Below are 16,868 nucleotides of genomic sequence, written 5' to 3'. Positions count from 1 at the left end.
TCAGGACCACCGTGTCAACACTGTTTCCAAATAAACCTAGGCTGAAACACTTGGTAAAAAATCAGTGCTTAACATTCTTTGCTCTGGCTATCAAATAAATACAAAATCTCATAGGCTTGACCCAACAACGTAAAATAAACTACAATCATGGTATGAACTACAATGACAAAGAAGCCAAGGCATCCTGCATGTCATGAGGTTCTATACTACCCCAGCTGCTTCTATGCTTCTTTACTTCTTTATACAGCAGCAGAGTTTGCGGTCACCGACGAGTCAATTGCTGACAATATCCATATTATTTCCTTGGCACACTTGTTCGCCCCCTTTGGATATATAAGCCCAGTTAATATACTAATATCACATTCATTAGCCCGAACCTTTCTTGGTATCGAAAGGCAATAACAGAGCACTGAGCACCCCACAATACAGGGAGTGCAGAATTATTAGGCAAATGAGTATTTTGACCACATCATCCTCTTTATGCATGTTGTCTTACTCCAAGCTGTATAGGCTCGAAAGCCTACTACCAATTAAGCATATTAGGTGATGTGCATCTCTGTAATGAGAAGGGGTGTGGTCTAATGACATCAACACCCTATATCAGGTGTGCATAATTATTAGGCAACTTCCTTTCCTTTGGCAAAATGGGTCAAAAGAAGGACTTGACAGGCTCCAAAAAGTCAAAAATAGTGAGATATCTTGCAGAGGGATGCAGCACTCTTAAAATTGCAAAGCTTCTGAAGCGTGATCATCGAACAATCAAGCGTTTCATTCAAAATAGTCAACAGGGTCGCAAGAAGCGTGTGGAAAAACCAAGGCGCAAAATAACTGCCCATGAACTGAGAAAAGTCAAGCGTGCAGCTGCCACGATGCCACTTGCCACCAGTTTGGCCATATTTCAGAGCTGCAACATCACTGGAGTGCCCAAAAGCACAAGGTGTGCAATACTCCGAGACATGGCCAAGGTAAGAAAGGCTGAAAGACGACCACCACTGAACAAGACACACAAGCTGAAACGTCAAGACTGGGCCAAGAAATATCTCAAGACTGATTTTTCTAAGGTTTTATGGACTGATGAAATGAGAGTGAGTCTTGATGGGTCAGATGGATGGGCCCGTGGCTGGATTGGTAAAGGGCAGAGAGCTCCAGTCCGACTCAGACGCCAGCAAGGTGGAGGTGGAGTACTGGTTTGGGCTGGTATCATCAAAGATGAGCTTGTGGGGCCTTTTCGGGTTGAGGATGGAGTCAAGCTCAACTCCCAGTCCTACTGCCAGTTCCTGGAAGACACCTTCTTCAAGCAGTGGTACAGGAAGAAGTCTGCATCCTTCAAGAAAAACATGATTTTCATGCAGGACAATGCTCCATCACACGCGTCCAAGTACTCCACAGCGTGGCTGGCAAGAAAGGGTATAAAAGAAGGAAATCTAATGACATGGCCTCCTTGTTCACCTGATCTGAACCCCATTGAGAACCTGTGGTCCATCATCAAATGTGAGATTTACAAGGAGGGAAAACAGTACACCTCTCTGAACAGTGTCTGGGAGGCTGTGGTTGCTGCTGCACGCAATGTTGATGGTGAACAGATGAAAACACTGACAGAATCCATGGATGGCAGGCTTTTGAGTGTCCTTGCAAAGAAAGGTGGCTATATTGGTCACAGATTTGTTTTTGTTTTGTTTTTGAATGTCAGAAATGTATATTTGTGAATGTTGAGATGTTATATTGGTTTCACTGGTAATAATAAATAATTGAAATGGGTATATATTTTTTTTTTGTTAAGTTGCCTAATAATTATGCACAGTAATAGTCACCTGCACACACAGATATCCCCCTGACATAGCTAAAACTAAAAACAAACTAAAAACTACTTCCAAAAATATTCAGCTTTGATATTAATGAGTTTTTTGGGTTCATTGAGAACATGGTTGTTGTTCAATAATAAAATTAATCCTCAAAAATACAACTTGCCTAATAATTCTGCACTCCCTGTACATATCAAGTTCTGAGTAGAGAAACCTTTTTAGTTGATCTTTATCATTTGAAAAATAGAGAAAAAGAAAAGTGTGTGTTAAATGTTCATCACTCACCTTTTATCTGCTGCAATCCTATCTTAATGAGTTGTAAACAGTTCCCCATCCATGCTTGTCTTAGACAGGGGTTGGACTATACTGCTGGAAAAGAAGTGTGAGTGCTGGGAAATGAGACGAGCAGGGAGGCAAAAGAAATCATAAAAGGTTGATTGTAAGAACAAATGCAAGGAAAAGTTGCAGGGAAGGGAAATAAAAGCAGAGAAGAAAAAAGGAACTGACAACGGAAAAGAGAGTAAATAACCTAATAGCCACGTTCCTTTAAGGCACTGGAGAAACACAATTACGTGGTTTGTTCACAGAGATAAAGATAGTAAATTCTGATAACCACTGATATTTTTACTATTTTTGAAAACATTTGAAAACTCTGAAAAACCTCCCCTTTAGTTAAAAACTGAAAAAAAGAACTGAAATTAGGAAAACTTGTGTATAACCTAAACGGGAATGTTTCTGCTGAAAGTTCTGTGGTATCATATTGTATGGCCAATGATCCTTTGACAAAACTGTAATGTGTGGTTGTTAAATTTATATTTAGAATTATGAAAAGTAATGCATTATTGTTGCTAGAGCTAATTGGTCCCTTTCTGAACAGCTGAAGTATTTGACGATGATCTGGTTGAAATTCTGAATCCTCTCTCATCGGTTGGCACAAAGGTAAGTTCTCCTTTTAAGTAAAATTACATCTAACGGCTTATGGCCTTCAATTTTTATCCATGAATTTAACAACAAAAAGCACAATGTGAAGAATTTTCTGTGTGAAAGAGGAATAATCAGGTGGCAAATTATATAGGATTTTGCCATTCAAAGAAACATATCACAAATGGTTAACAAATGTAGTAAATGTGTGTTTTAAAGGGATAACCTTTCTGCATGGGGCAAATGTGTTAAAGGATACTGATGAAATAAAAAATACAAATAATTTAAGAAGTTAATTTAATGAGGTTGGCCTGAATGTTCTTTTTAAAAAAGGGAACTGTTAATCAGACTTCATTTTGCCCATTACAGAGATTTTTAGTTTGTTTATTTTGTAGGCATCTCTCACTAGGCATTGTGATGGTTGTGAATAGTCAAGCTAATATGAACCAAAAATGATTAGAACATCTAATTTTGCCAAAGTTATCATTGACAATCTCTTGTTGCTCTTTAGTGGAAAATTCCTAAATGGAAATATGTAATCTAGGTTCTGCACAGTAGGAGTTCATTGTTAATTGTAAGCTCAGAATAATTCCAACCTGCATGTGGAGACACACTGTAAATCCCTGAACAAGAAGTTTCAAGAGATACAATCTGGTAGTTGTAATGTAGATAGCTTTGAATTTCCAAAGTGTTTCAATCGAAGAGATCTACAAACGTAAACAGCTTTGCAGCACAGTGCCCTCAAACTACTGGCAAGAGAAGAAAACCACTTAAAAATGGTTAAAATTCAGGAAAGAGCCTGATAAACAGTATGCAGTGCAAAACTGAAAACATGCATCCTCACTTTAAGGAGCCATCATCTTGGATATGCACTCCGCTTTATACCGTCACTCCCCACTGGAGCTCAGTTCTTGTATCTGCCACTTGCCACTTCCTCATGTTTATTTTCTTTTAGCTTTGCTGTCATTTTTGTCACTTACCATTAAACTTATTTGTTTTTTCCCGTCATTTGAGAATTTTGTGCAGTCTTTCCATGACTCACTCAGAGTGTGTCCCACCTTCACATTTCACAAAGGATTGTGAATTTTGCAGTAAGGTGACAAAGAAGCATCCGCACTTGCAGCACTCTGGCCATTTGCGGGGATCCCTTTGGACAGTGTGCATAGCACCAAAGCCAGGAATCGTGGTAACCTGATCAACAACACAGCATTCAGTGTCTTCAGTTGCTTTCCCATCACCCAAGAAGCGCATATGTCTATCGCCATCTCCACCTTCTTCCCCAGTATGACCACATCCAAGTACCACTGCATCACACAATCCTCCTCAGGTGGCTTTCTAGCCCCTGATTCTGCCTCCTCATTCAGCACCAATAATGGTTCAAAGACGTACTTCTGTTTCTCATTTTAGACAGATGCTGTTTCCACCAGTGGAACTATCGCAAGTACTGAATGTTCCTCTTGTAGAAGTGTCTGTAACTTCTCCTCCAGGAGACGATAATACTGTGAAAAATCAGTCTTAAAGGCATATGAGTGGTTTGTAGGATTGAAGGGTTTAGGCCCCAAGATTCTACCTAATTAATGCCTGTATCGGTTATGTTACTGGTCTGAGCCGTTTGAGCATCATTTTACAGATTCAAACTCCTTGCCTTCTCGCCAACCACCTCCAGTCGATTCTTCTTAAATGTTAGTGCTACTTTCTAAGATGTCTTACTGAGATGAGCAGTAGAGCCTAATATTCCAGTATAGGCGTCTCAGACCACAGCCACTGTAATTATGAAGACCCTTCAGCCTCATGATTCCCACATCCATTTCTACCACTAGTTTCAGGATTGTGAAATTTGCCAGTTCTCACCCCAGTCATCACTAAGGCTCCTTCTCTAAAGCTTATGAAAAAAAGTATAAAACGGCCAACTTCCCTAAGGCCAGACTCAGATGTGGTATTACTTATTAGCAGCCTGTAAGTGACATGCCTCTTTCCTAGAGAACTCTGTCCCTCCTCATAAAAAAAAGTAAAGGGATTTGTGCAACATAGCTATAGTGGAAAAACCTCAATAGTTCTTAGAGGTGCTTCCTAAAGACTGCTGAAAACACTTTGAAGAGGCATGGGCTTACTAGTCTCCACAATGGGGTTAGCCTCATTACAGATTCAGCATCTCTTCCTGCATTAGAGTTTATTTATGGAGAAGATTTTTGGTCCTCATGCTGATGAGAGGCAGAGGATAAAGAGCCAGGTGGAAACTCTGAAACTGGTAGGCCTAGAGGAGCAAGTAAAGTTATTTCAATCTCATTATAAGCAATGTCACAGCATTTATCATCCTAGGCAGAGGGTTCAACCCTCTTTGATAGTGTTAGCTACATCCTCAACATCAACAGGCCCAAAGCAGCATTCCTATCAGTGCAGAAGTTCTGAGCAGCAGGCGACCTCACCCGTAGAAACTGCTTCAGTAATTGTATGTTCGATGGCATCTGTCGCTGTAGATACGCATGTTCTGCAATAGCTCGCCATCTGGTGTTGGGCCGGAGTGTTACAAGTTGTTTTTCTTCGAAGAAGTCTTTCGAGTCACGGGACCGAGTGACTCCTCCTTTTGTCTCCATTGCGCATGGGCGTCGACTCCATCTTCGATTGTTTTTTTTCCGCCATCGGGTTCGGACGTGTTCCTGTCGCTCCGAGTTTCGGAACGGAAGATTAGCTAATTTCGGAAGATTTTCGTCGGTATTGTTGCGTTCGGGATCGGCGTACTTAGATTCCACACCGCATCGAAGATCGAAGAGCTCCGGTGCCTTTCGGGGTAGTTTTTCGATCCTCCGTCGGGGCCTGGTCGGCCCGACCGCGTGCTGAAGAACGCCGATGGAACGGACCCCGTTCCGTTTCTGCCCCAAATGCCACAATAAATACCCCTACACAGACCAACACTTGGTCTGCAACCTGTGCCTGTCACCTGAGCACAGCGAAAACACCTGCGAGGCCTGTCGTGCGTTCCGGTCCCGAAAAACACTCCGAGACCGTCGAGCCAGAAGACTGCAGATGGCGTCCGCACCGACAGCCCAACGGGAGTTCGAGGAACAGGAAGAGGAAGGTACCTTCTCGATCCAAGACTCAGACTCCGAAGGATTCGACGATACACAAACCGTGAGTAAGACGTCGAAATCCACTCAGAGGAACATTTACAAGGCCCAGGGGACGCCACTGCCACCAGGCCATGGCTCGACCCATAAATTCGGTGACCGACCGTCGGCACCGAAAAAGGCCCAAACAGTGCCGAGATCGTCCGACTCCGGTCGAGACACCGGCACGCAGCCTTCTCGGGACCGAGAAAGTGCTGGAGACAAGCCTCGACACCGAGATGCCGGTGTGGACACGGCTCGACGCCGAGACAGCGGCACCGAAACAGATCGACGCCGAGAGGTTTCGGCCCCGAAAAAGAAAAAAGTCACCTCGGAGCCGAAAAAACACGCAGACAGGGTTTCGATGCCGAAACAAACTGCAAGCGACCCAGCTTCAGGCTCTTATACAGAAGAGCACTCGCTAACCTCCCAAATGCAAAAGCATAGGTTTGAGGAAGAGCTACAAGCAACTGATGTGGACCATACGCAAAAGCGTATATTCATACAGCAGGGGACAGGAAAAATAAGCACCCTTCCCCCCATTAGGAGAAAGAGAAGGTTGGAGTTCCAGACGGAACAGACACCACAACCAAAAGTGGTGAAAAGAGTTACCCCACCACCCTCTCCTCCGCCCGTGATTAACGTCTCACCAGCACAAACTCCATCACACTCCCCAGCTCACACCACCATGAGCCAGGGTGACCAAGATCAGGACGCATGGGACCTATACGACGCCCCAGTGTCAGATAACAGTCCGGAGGCATACCCTACAAAGCCATCTCCACCAGAAGACAGCACCGCGTATTCTCAAGTGGTGGCTAGAGCAGCACAATTTCACAACGTAAGCCTCCACTCAGAACAGGTCGAGGATGATTTCTTATTCAACACACTCTCCTCCACCCACAGCTCATACCAAAGCCTGCCTATGCTCCCTGGTATGCTCCGGCACGCAAAAGACATCTTTAAGGAGCCGGTCAAAAGTAGGGCAATCACACCAAGGGTGGAAAAAAAGTATAAGGCGCCTCCTACAGACCCGGCTTTCATCACTACACAGCTGCCACCAGACTCTGTTGTTGTAGGAGCAGCTAGGAAAAGGGCCAACTCTCACACATCTGGAGATGCACCACCCCCAGATAAAGAAAGCCGCAAGTTCGATGCAGCTGGTAAAAGAGTCGCAGCACAAGCTGCAAACCAGTGGCGCATCGCGAACTCCCAGGCACTACTTGCGCGCTATGACAGAGCCCACTGGGACGAGATGCAACATCTCATTGAACATCTGCCCAAGGACTTACAAAATAGGGCAAAACAAGTGGTTGAGGAGGGACAGACCATCTCCAACAACCAGATACGCTCCTCCATGGACGCTGCAGATACAGCTGCACGGACAATTAATACATCTGTAACTATCAGAAGGCATGCATGGCTCCGAACGTCTGGATTTAAACCAGAGATTCAACAAGCAGTTCTCAATATGCCTTTTAATGAAAAAGAACTGTTCGGTCCAGAAGTGGACACAGCGATTGAGAAACTCAAAAAAGATACGGACACTGCCAAAGCCATGGGCGCACTCTACTCCCCGCAGAGCAGAGGGAATTACAGCACATTCCGTAAAACGCCCTTTCGAGGGGGGTTTCGGGGTCAAAGCACACAAGCCAGCACCTCACAAGCCACACCGTCCAGTTACCAGGGACAGTATAGAGGAGGTTTTCGGGGACAATATAGAGGAGGGCAATTCCCTAGAAATAGAGGAAGATTTCAAAGCCCCAAAACCACTACTACTAAACAGTGACTCACATGTCACTCACCCCCTCCACACAACACCAGTGGGGGGAAGAATAGGTCATTATTACAAAGCATGGGAGGAAATCACTACAGACACTTGGGTTCTAGCAATTATCCAACATGGTTATTGCATAGAATTTCGACAATTCCCTCCAAACATACCACCAAGAGCACAAAATTTAACAACACACCATTCCAATCTCCTGGAGATAGAAGTGCAGGCACTATTGCAAAAGAATGCAATCGAATTAGTGCCAAACACACAAATAAACACAGGAGTTTACTCACTGTACTTTCTGATACCAAAGAAGGACAAAACACTGAGACCAATCCTAGACCTCAGAGTAGTGAACACTTTCATCAAATCAGACCACTTCCACATGGTCACACTACAAGAAGTATTGCCATTGCTAAAACTACACGACTACATGGCAACTTTAGACCTCAAGGATGCTTATTTCCATATACCAATACACCCATCGCACAGGAAATACCTAAGGTTTGTATTCAAAGGAATACATTACCAATTCAAGGTACTGCCTTTCGGATTAACAACCGCACCAAGAGTCTTTACCAAATGTCTAGCGGTAGTCGCTGCACACATAAGAAGGCAGCAAATACATGTGTTCCCATATTTGGACGACTGGCTAATCAAGGCCCATTCGTTCATACAGTGCTCAAATCACACAAATCAGATCATACAAACCCTCTTCAAACTCGGGTTCACCGTCAACTTTACAAAATCCAACATTCTGCCGCGCAAGGTACAACAATACCTAGGAGCCATAATAGACACATCAAAAGGAGTGGCCACTCCAAGTCCACAAAGAATTCTAAATTTCAACACCATCATACAACGCATGTATCCAACACAAAAGATACAAGCAAACATGGTATTACAACTCCTAGGCATGATGTCTTCATGCATAGCCATTGTCCCAAACGCAAGACTGCACATGAGGCCCTTACAACAATGCCTAGCATCACAGTGGTCTCAAGCACAGGGTCACCTTCTAGATCTGGTGTTAATAGACCGCCAAACTTACCTCTCGCTTCTGTGGTGGAACAACATAAATTTAAACAAGGGGCGGCCTTTCCAAGACCCAGTGCCACAATACGTAATAACAACAGATGCTTCCATGACAGGGTGGGGAGCACACCTCGATCAACACAGCATACAAGGACAATGGAACGTACATCAAACAAGACTGCATATCAATCACCTAGAACTTCTAGCAGTTTTTCAAGCACTAAAAGCTTTCCAACCAATAATAGTTCACAAATACATTCTCGTCAAAACAGACAACATGACAACAATGTATTATCTAAACAAGCAGGGGGGGACGCACTCCACGCAGTTAAGCCTGCTAGCACAAAAGATTTGGCATTGGGCAATTCACAACCAAATTCGCCTAATAGCACAGTTTATACCAGGGATCCAAAATCAACTCGCAGACAATCTCTCTCGAGATCACCAACAGGTCCACGAATGGGAAATTCACCCCCAAATTCTGAACACTTATTTCAAACTCTGGGGAACACCTCAGATAGACTTGTTTGCGACAAGGGAGAACGCAAAATGCCAAAACTTCGCATCCAGATACCCACACAAACAATCCCAAGGCAATGCCCTATGGATGAACTGGTCAGGGATATTTGCTTACGCTTTTCCTCCTCTCCCTCTCCTTCCTTACCTGGTAAACAAACTCAGTCAAAGCAAACTCAAACTCATATTAATAGCACCAACTTGGGCAAGGCAACCCTGGTACACAACGCTGCTAGACCTATCAGTGGTACCCTGCATCAAATTGCCCAACAGGCCAGATCTGTTGACACAGCACAACCAAAAGATCAGACACCCAGATCCAGCATCGCTGAATCTAGCAATCTGGCTCCTGAAATCCTAGAATTCGGGCACTTACAACTTACCCAAGAATGTATGGAAGTCATAAAACAAGCCAGAAGGCCATCCACCAGGCACTGCTATGCAAGTAAATGGAAGAGGTTTGTTTGCTACTGCCATATTAATCAAATACAACCATTACACACAACTCCAGAACATGTAGTGGGTTACTTGCTTCACTTACAAAAATCTAACCTAGCTTTCTCTTCCATTAAAATACACCTTGCAGCAATATCTGCATACCTGCAGACTACCTATTCAACTTCCCTATATAAGATACCAGTCATTAAAGCATTCATGGAGGGCCTTAGGAGAATTATACCACCAAGAACACTACCTGTTCCTTCATGGAACCTAAATGTTGTCCTAACTAGACTTATGGGTCCACCTTTTGAACCCATGCACTCCTGCGACATACAGTTCCTAACCTGGAAGGTGGCATTTCTCATCGCCATTACTTCCCTAAGAAGAGTAAGCGAGATTCAGGCGTTTACAATACAGGAACCTTTTATACAACTACACAAAAATAGTCGTCCTAAGGACCAATCCTAAATTTTTGCCAAAGGTTATTTCACCGTTCCATCTAAATCAAACAGTGGAACTTCCAGTGTTCTTTCCACAGCCAGATACCGTAGCTGAAAGGGCACTACATACATTAGATGTCAAAAGAGCATTGATGTATTACATTGACAGAACAAAAAACATCAGAAAGACTAAACAACTCTTTATTGCATTTCAAAAACCTCATGCAGGAAACCCAATTTCAAAACAAGGTATAGCCAGATGGATAGTTAAATGCATCCAAATCTGCTACCTTAAAGCTAAACGACAGCTGCCCATTACACCAAGGGCACACTCAACCAGAAAGAAAGGTGCTACCATGGCCTTTCTAGGAAACATCCCAATGCAAGAAATATGTAAGGCAGCCACATGGTCTACGCCTCACACATTCACCAAGCACTACTGTGTAGACGTGTTATCCGCACAACAAGCCACAGTAGGTCAAGCCGTATTAAGAACATTATTTCAGACTACTTCCACTCCTACAGGCTGATCCACCGCTTTTGGGGAAATAACTGCTTACTAGTCTATGCAGAACATGCGTATCTACAGCGACAGATGCCATCGAACTGAAAATGTCACTTACCCAGTGTACATCTGTTCGTGGCATCAGTCGCAGTAGATTCGCATGTGCCCACCCGCCTCCCCGGGAGCCTGTAGCAGTTTGGAAGTTACCTTCAATTATTTATATATGTATCATCTCAACCTTAAATAGGTGCATACTTAGTCACTCCATTGCATGGGCACTATTACTACAATTCAACTCCTACCTCACCCTCTGCGGGGAAAAACAATCGAAGATGGAGTCGACGCCCATGCGCAATGGAGACAAAAGGAGGAGTCACTCGGTCCCGTGACTCGAAAGACTTCTTCGAAGAAAAACAACTTGTAACACTCCGGCCCAACACCAGATGGCGAGCTATTGCAGAACATGCGAATCTACTGCGACTGATGCCACGAACAGATGTACACTGGGTAAGTGACATTTTCATTCCTCTCTAGTGGCTACTTCTGAAATGAAAATGAGTGTCTCAGGTCATGACACAAGACTAACAGATAATCACTTGCCAACAAATGGGTTGTTCAGAATGAATGTTCCCTTAAATACAAGTTCCCTCCACCTTTCAACCCGTGAAAGGCTGCACTGAAACACCAGTTATTCCTCTTAGAGAAAGAGACAGTTGATCGTCTGTGAAGAAAAGAATTCGAGCCTTCAGAAAGGGAAAGGTATTTATTTGAGATATGTATGGGTCTAGAAAAAAAGCCTGAAGGGAGCATTCAAACTGATATTGAGCACAGACATCCCAACAAGTGGATTAAATGTGACATTTTGAATGGTTGCTCTTCAGTAGACCGTCTACATATGAGATTGGGAAATGGATATGTGCACTAGACTTGCAAGATTCATATTTTTCCATTCCATTTGGCAGCAAGCACTGAAAATATGTGGGGTTCCTTTCAGAGAACTCACTACCAGTACAGTCTTACCTTTCTGCAATCTGTTCCTCTCACCTTTTTCCAAATGCAAGGCAGTAGCGGCAGCTTTTCTTTACAGACAGAAAATCCTCTTCTGTTCATGCTTTGATGATTGGCAGATGGAGGTTTATTCTTTGGAACAGACTTGATTTCAACACAGCTGTTTCCCTTCTATGTTCTCTTGATCAGTTACTTGAAATCCATACCAAGTCAATTTCCAAGCCCCTCTTACTTAAAGCCTTTCTATACATACTTTTAGGAAAAGTGTGTTCTTGAGTGGAGTGCGTTCTTGCATTCGCATAGAAGTGCCGCTACATTCTGTCCATTCCTACTCCAGTGGCTTGATGGACATTCATCTCTTCTGGGCTCAACAGCATTCTGCATAGTCATCATTCGGAATGCAAGACTTTATATGAGGCCTCTACCACAGTGTCTGGAGGATTAGTGGTTGTAACACTGACTTAAACCATTCTAATTTATGCCTCTCTGATGGGATAAGGAAGCTCACCTACAACAACTGTCATTTCAGTGCCGTGGTCAGAAAGAAAGGGTCTCTACCACATCAACATCCTTTAGTTGAGGCTAGTCAGTTTTCCCCTCAAGGCTTTCCTTCCATCTTTGACGTTCAGGAATCTGAATGTACAGCAAAACCATGATGAACTATCTCAACAACCAAAGTGTCGCCAAGTCAAGAACTCTCTTTCTTGCTAAAAGATCAGACCGTCTGACACTGGCTTGTGGTGAGGAATGTAATCCACCCAAGCAGTTCATCTTCCAGGAATTCAAAACTTTTGAGCAGATGTCCTAAGCAGGCCCTTCCAGGAAACACACTAATGGAAACTCAAGGACGAGAGATTGTTAAACATCATGTCAGATTGGGAATGACTGCAGATGAATCCTTTGTCACGTCACATAAGTACAAAATGCCAAAGCTTTGCTGCAGAACACAAGACATGGACTCTATTGATAGAATAACCTGGTAAAATGTGTAAGTGCTTTTCAGATAAGTCCACTAATTTCAGCTGTCTTGCTTAAGCAATCTGAAGTGTAAATGATTCTGATGATCCCATAATAATCAAGGCAATGGGGGTTTCCAGATCTTCTCTGTCTATCCCTGAAATTATAGAGGCGTCTTCTGTTTAAATAGGTTGTTTTGTCTAGATTACAGAGGTGGTGTTTCAACCACCATGTGACATTTGAATTTGGCAGTATGGCTCTTGGGCTCCTTGAATATCACATCTTGAATTTGCATACAGTCTGTATGTATATAATAAAAGAAGCTAAAAGGCTTTTCTCATGCACATGCTATAGTTTCAAATGGAAGACCTACTGTCTGTGGTGTGAGTGTTCCGTCCAATCTCTTCTCAAGAAGTTATCCTACAATAAGTGCTTCACCTAATAGCTCAGACAAAGCTACAGTATATATCAATCATGGTATACTTGGCATTGGTGGCGGCATACCAAGAGAGTCCTTCACTAAAAATATTTTTCACAATTCCTGGGTTCAGATAGATACTTCTATCTGCAGATTCCTCACCTTTAGAATATTCCCCGAGCATCAGACTGGTTCTGGAAACCTTTCTCACTGGTACCCCTGAGCACCAGTAGGTGGCATCATGCAGCTCAATGATAGCGCTGTTCTGTTACAGATGGGATATATGAAACACCATGAAGGCGTCACTTACAGTCAATAATTCCAGTTCCTTTTTTTTCTACACCACCAGACTCGGATCCGGAGCTACCCCTTGCCTTTATATCAATATTTATTTTTAAAAAGTAGTTGTGTGCAAGGGAAAATGTCACCTTCCAAGACTACAGACCCTGTCAGGACCTTCAGAAACAAATGTCTGTGACAGACCCACACAAGATTTGCCTGCGGTGCCCGGGTTTGGAGAATAATTCCAAGGTTTTCATGAATCTTGGACCATGAGGTGAAGCTCTGTCACCAAGCACTGGAAGTCTATACCCTATGACCCATTGAAGTTTAAGGGAAGACTCCATTCCCATTCCTGAAGTCATTCCACTGGCTGATCATGATCAGCGTCAAAGTATTTTGGTTATGTTGAAGAAAAAGCCTAAAAAGTCTAAGCGGAGCTCATCCTCTTCCTGCCACTCATAAACTCCAGAAAAGGTGCAAGGGTATCAACATGCCTCCCGATCTCACTCCTAATGCTGTTCACTTTCAGAGCCAAATCCCAAATTGTCCTGAGGTAACCTGAATTTCCGTGGCTGTCAGCAAATCGAAGAATTCTGTGAAGCCATACTGCGGCTCTGGAACATTACTGGCTGTCTGTGGGGCTCCTCTGTGCCCCAAGGAACCACAAGAGGCACCGTACGGTACTCTTCTGGTGGGTATTTCCTTGGTTACTGCTGAGCTTTCTGGATTTGCGTCGGGTTCTGCACCAGCATCGCTGTCCACTCAGATCTTGGTTCTACAACCCACTCTAGACCCTTATGCAGCGATGCAGTCGACACTGGATGACAAAGTGCCATCTATTGTACTTTCCAACTCCGAGTCAGCACCACTTTGGCCGTGGCCTTATCCACATAAGAAACCCATCAGACTCCAAATCATAGCTCATACCTAGAGGAGGGCCCATATTCTCCATACTTTATTTGGAACGGATTCTGATGAGAATACTTATGATGCTGTTGATGAATTTGCCCAGCCATAAAATGAAGACAATTGGTTTGAGGACCTTCAGAATGCCAGTGGCCTGGATACCCCGTCAGACACTGGACTTGTTTCACATCTGGGCCTTGCCACAGAAGAGAGTGCCATGTGAAGAGTGGCAAAGGTTCTTGTCCTCCAGCTACTCACTATGGAGGTGCAGACTAATGTCCTTACTGAGGTGCGTAAACTGGAGCAAACAAATGCTGAGCCGCTGCTTCCTTTCAATGAAGCCTCAGAAGCCTTCTCTGGGCTTTGGCAAAACCCTGTTCCTGGACCACTGGTCAACAGCCAGATAGCTTAGCACCATCTTCTAGCCCTGGATGGGCTGGACTTTTTATTCAGCATCCAAAACCTGAGCTTAGTTGTGTATGCATCAACGAGTAAGGTCAACCCAAAAAGATTCCCTAACACGCCACTAGAAAGGGCATCAAAACCTGTCCAGACCTTTGGAAAATGGATGTTTTCCTCAACCAGCTAAGCAACACACTGTCAGTCAGTCTGCCGTCCAGGACATTATACCCATACCTTTTGGGAATCAGTAGCACCCCTCACTCAGGCCAATCCTAGTGGTGGCAATGCTACAGAATTTACCATCTGCGTGGCTTGGGCTCCATAGAATACCTAGGCATGGCAATTGTCACCATTGTGGCTCTCAGGAGACACACCTGGATGAGGTCCCTAGGGTTTCTCTGACATCACCCAGGCCACGTAAATGGAAGTGCATTTAGGTGGCTCTTGCTTGTTAGGTGAGAAGACAGACTCGGCCCTTGAGCACTTTAGGGATAGTAGGGCAATAGTAGGGGCTTTCAATATCAGGAAGTTCAGCCTGCCTAGAAAATTCTTCAACCATTTTGTGGCAGCGGTCATACTACCCAAAGAACACGTGAACAGGGGCTGCCTGCAGCAGTCTTCTGCCCCTCCTGCCGCAGCCACATCAAAATCTGTTCAGTGTGCAATTTCAGGCACACAGTCACCCTGTTAGAGGCATGGTCGGATATTTTCTGCCACGGTAGTAGGTAATAACTTTGGGCATGTGGGCGCTCAGGTTATGTAGCTGGATTATGCCTTTCCATTTCTTGTCACCTCACCTTTCACCATCCTCAGAACTACTGAACTAGGGCCACTGTTACCTCTTGCAGCAGGAAGTGAAGCTCCTTCTGGCCATAGATAGCATGCTACCATGAGCAGAATGCTTTGGTGTTAATCCCACTACTTCCTGGTGCTAAAGAGGGACGGAGGTCCTTTTCCTCTTAAAAACCTTCCTCGCAATGCCTTCCTGCAAAGGTGTTCTCCTGACCCATGTCTTGTCTGCCCTATACTTTGGACACTGGATGGTGAAGTTGGACCAATAGGTTGCTTATTTCCATATTCCCATCCTTTAGGCCCACAGGGGCTATCTGTAGCTCACAGTGGTGCAGGAGCATTTTCAATTTCATCTGCTCCCTGTTGGCCTCACTGTTGCCCGTCGGGCATTCACAAGGTGGTTGCTGCATATCTTCATAGGTCAGGGGTTCCAGTCTTACTCTACCTTGAGACTGCAGGCAGTTGTCACCAACCTCCAGACTATGGCAAACCTCCTAACATTGTTAGGATTCACCATAAATGTGCCAGAGCAACACCTGACCCCTTCGCAGGCGCTCTCCTTCATCGGAGCTATTCTGCACATGTTGCAATTTTGTACCTTCACCCAGAATGGAGAGCCCTGAACATTTGGGCTATGTGACCTTTTTTAGCCTCTGTCCTGGATCTGTGTGGGTGACACTGGCTCTGAGACTGGTGGCCTCCTGCATTCTGCTGGTCAAGCACACCAGATGACATTTGTGAATTTTGCAGTGGGATTTAAAGTCCCAGTGAGCTCAGCATCAGGGGGAACTCTCTGATCACATCCAGATTTCAGAGAAGACTGCAATAGATCTGCAGTGGTGGTTGCTCAGCTGAGATTGTCAGCGGCAGACCATTGTCCCTACTCCAACCAGTGTTCACAGTGGTTACTGATGCTTTGCTTCCGCGTTGACATGGGATCAGCAGCATCTTGTCTCTGTTGGAGTCCCAGCTCCACATCAACGTTTTGAAGCTATGAGTCCTCCCTTTGCCACTAAAGGTGTTCCTGCCATCCATTAAAGGAAAGCTGGTGCAATTGCTACCAGACAACACCACAGCCATGCGATATTGCAACCAGTAGTGCAGGACTGGATCATGGAACCTGTAGAAGGTGGCACCACAACTCTGGAAATGGCTAGGACACCAGGGGGTTTTCCTGGTGGGATCTCTAAATGCTACGGTTGACAAACGCTGCAGTTGGCATCTAGTGGATCATGAATGACACTTGCATCTGGAGGTGGTGTAAGGTCTCTACCTTGGATTGATCTTTTCGCCACTGCTGAGAATGTACAATGTCATCACTTATGCATGTGTCTCTCTCTCTCTCTCACGCGCGCGCTCTCTCTCTCTCTCTCTCAGATCAGGAATGACCTGGCCAAATCATTCTTTTGCCACCCGTTTGGGCACAGAGTATGGTATTTGAACTCCTGGGCATGAGCATCTGTCCTCTGATCAGGCCACAGCCATGGGTGTAGCTTCTCTCGCAGCAGCAGGGGAAGAGTCCTGCTTTCTAGCCTGCATGCCTGCACAATCTTCACCTCCAT

At 44.5% G+C, this 16,868-nt stretch overlaps 1 protein-coding gene across 5 annotated transcripts in view; it reads left to right on the top strand.

Moving 5' to 3' along the window:
* Positions 1-16,868, top strand: part of FRRS1 (ferric chelate reductase 1) — a 268,799-nt gene that overhangs the window by 224,888 nt on the left and 27,043 nt on the right. For all 5 annotated transcript variants that reach the window (XM_069232144.1, XM_069232146.1, XM_069232147.1 and 2 more), the window contains exon 15: positions 2,680-2,741. In XM_069232144.1, coding sequence (XP_069088245.1) covers positions 2,680-2,741 — 62 coding nt within the window. The remainder of the gene's footprint in view (positions 1-2,679; positions 2,742-16,868) is intronic.

Source organism: Pleurodeles waltl, chromosome 4_2, assembly GCF_031143425.1.
Source record: "Pleurodeles waltl isolate 20211129_DDA chromosome 4_2, aPleWal1.hap1.20221129, whole genome shotgun sequence".
In the NCBI taxonomy this organism is placed as follows: Eukaryota; Metazoa; Chordata; class Amphibia; order Caudata; family Salamandridae; genus Pleurodeles; species Pleurodeles waltl.
The sequence above is the reverse complement of the archived record's forward strand: the minus strand, read 5'-3'. Positions and strand labels throughout refer to the sequence as shown.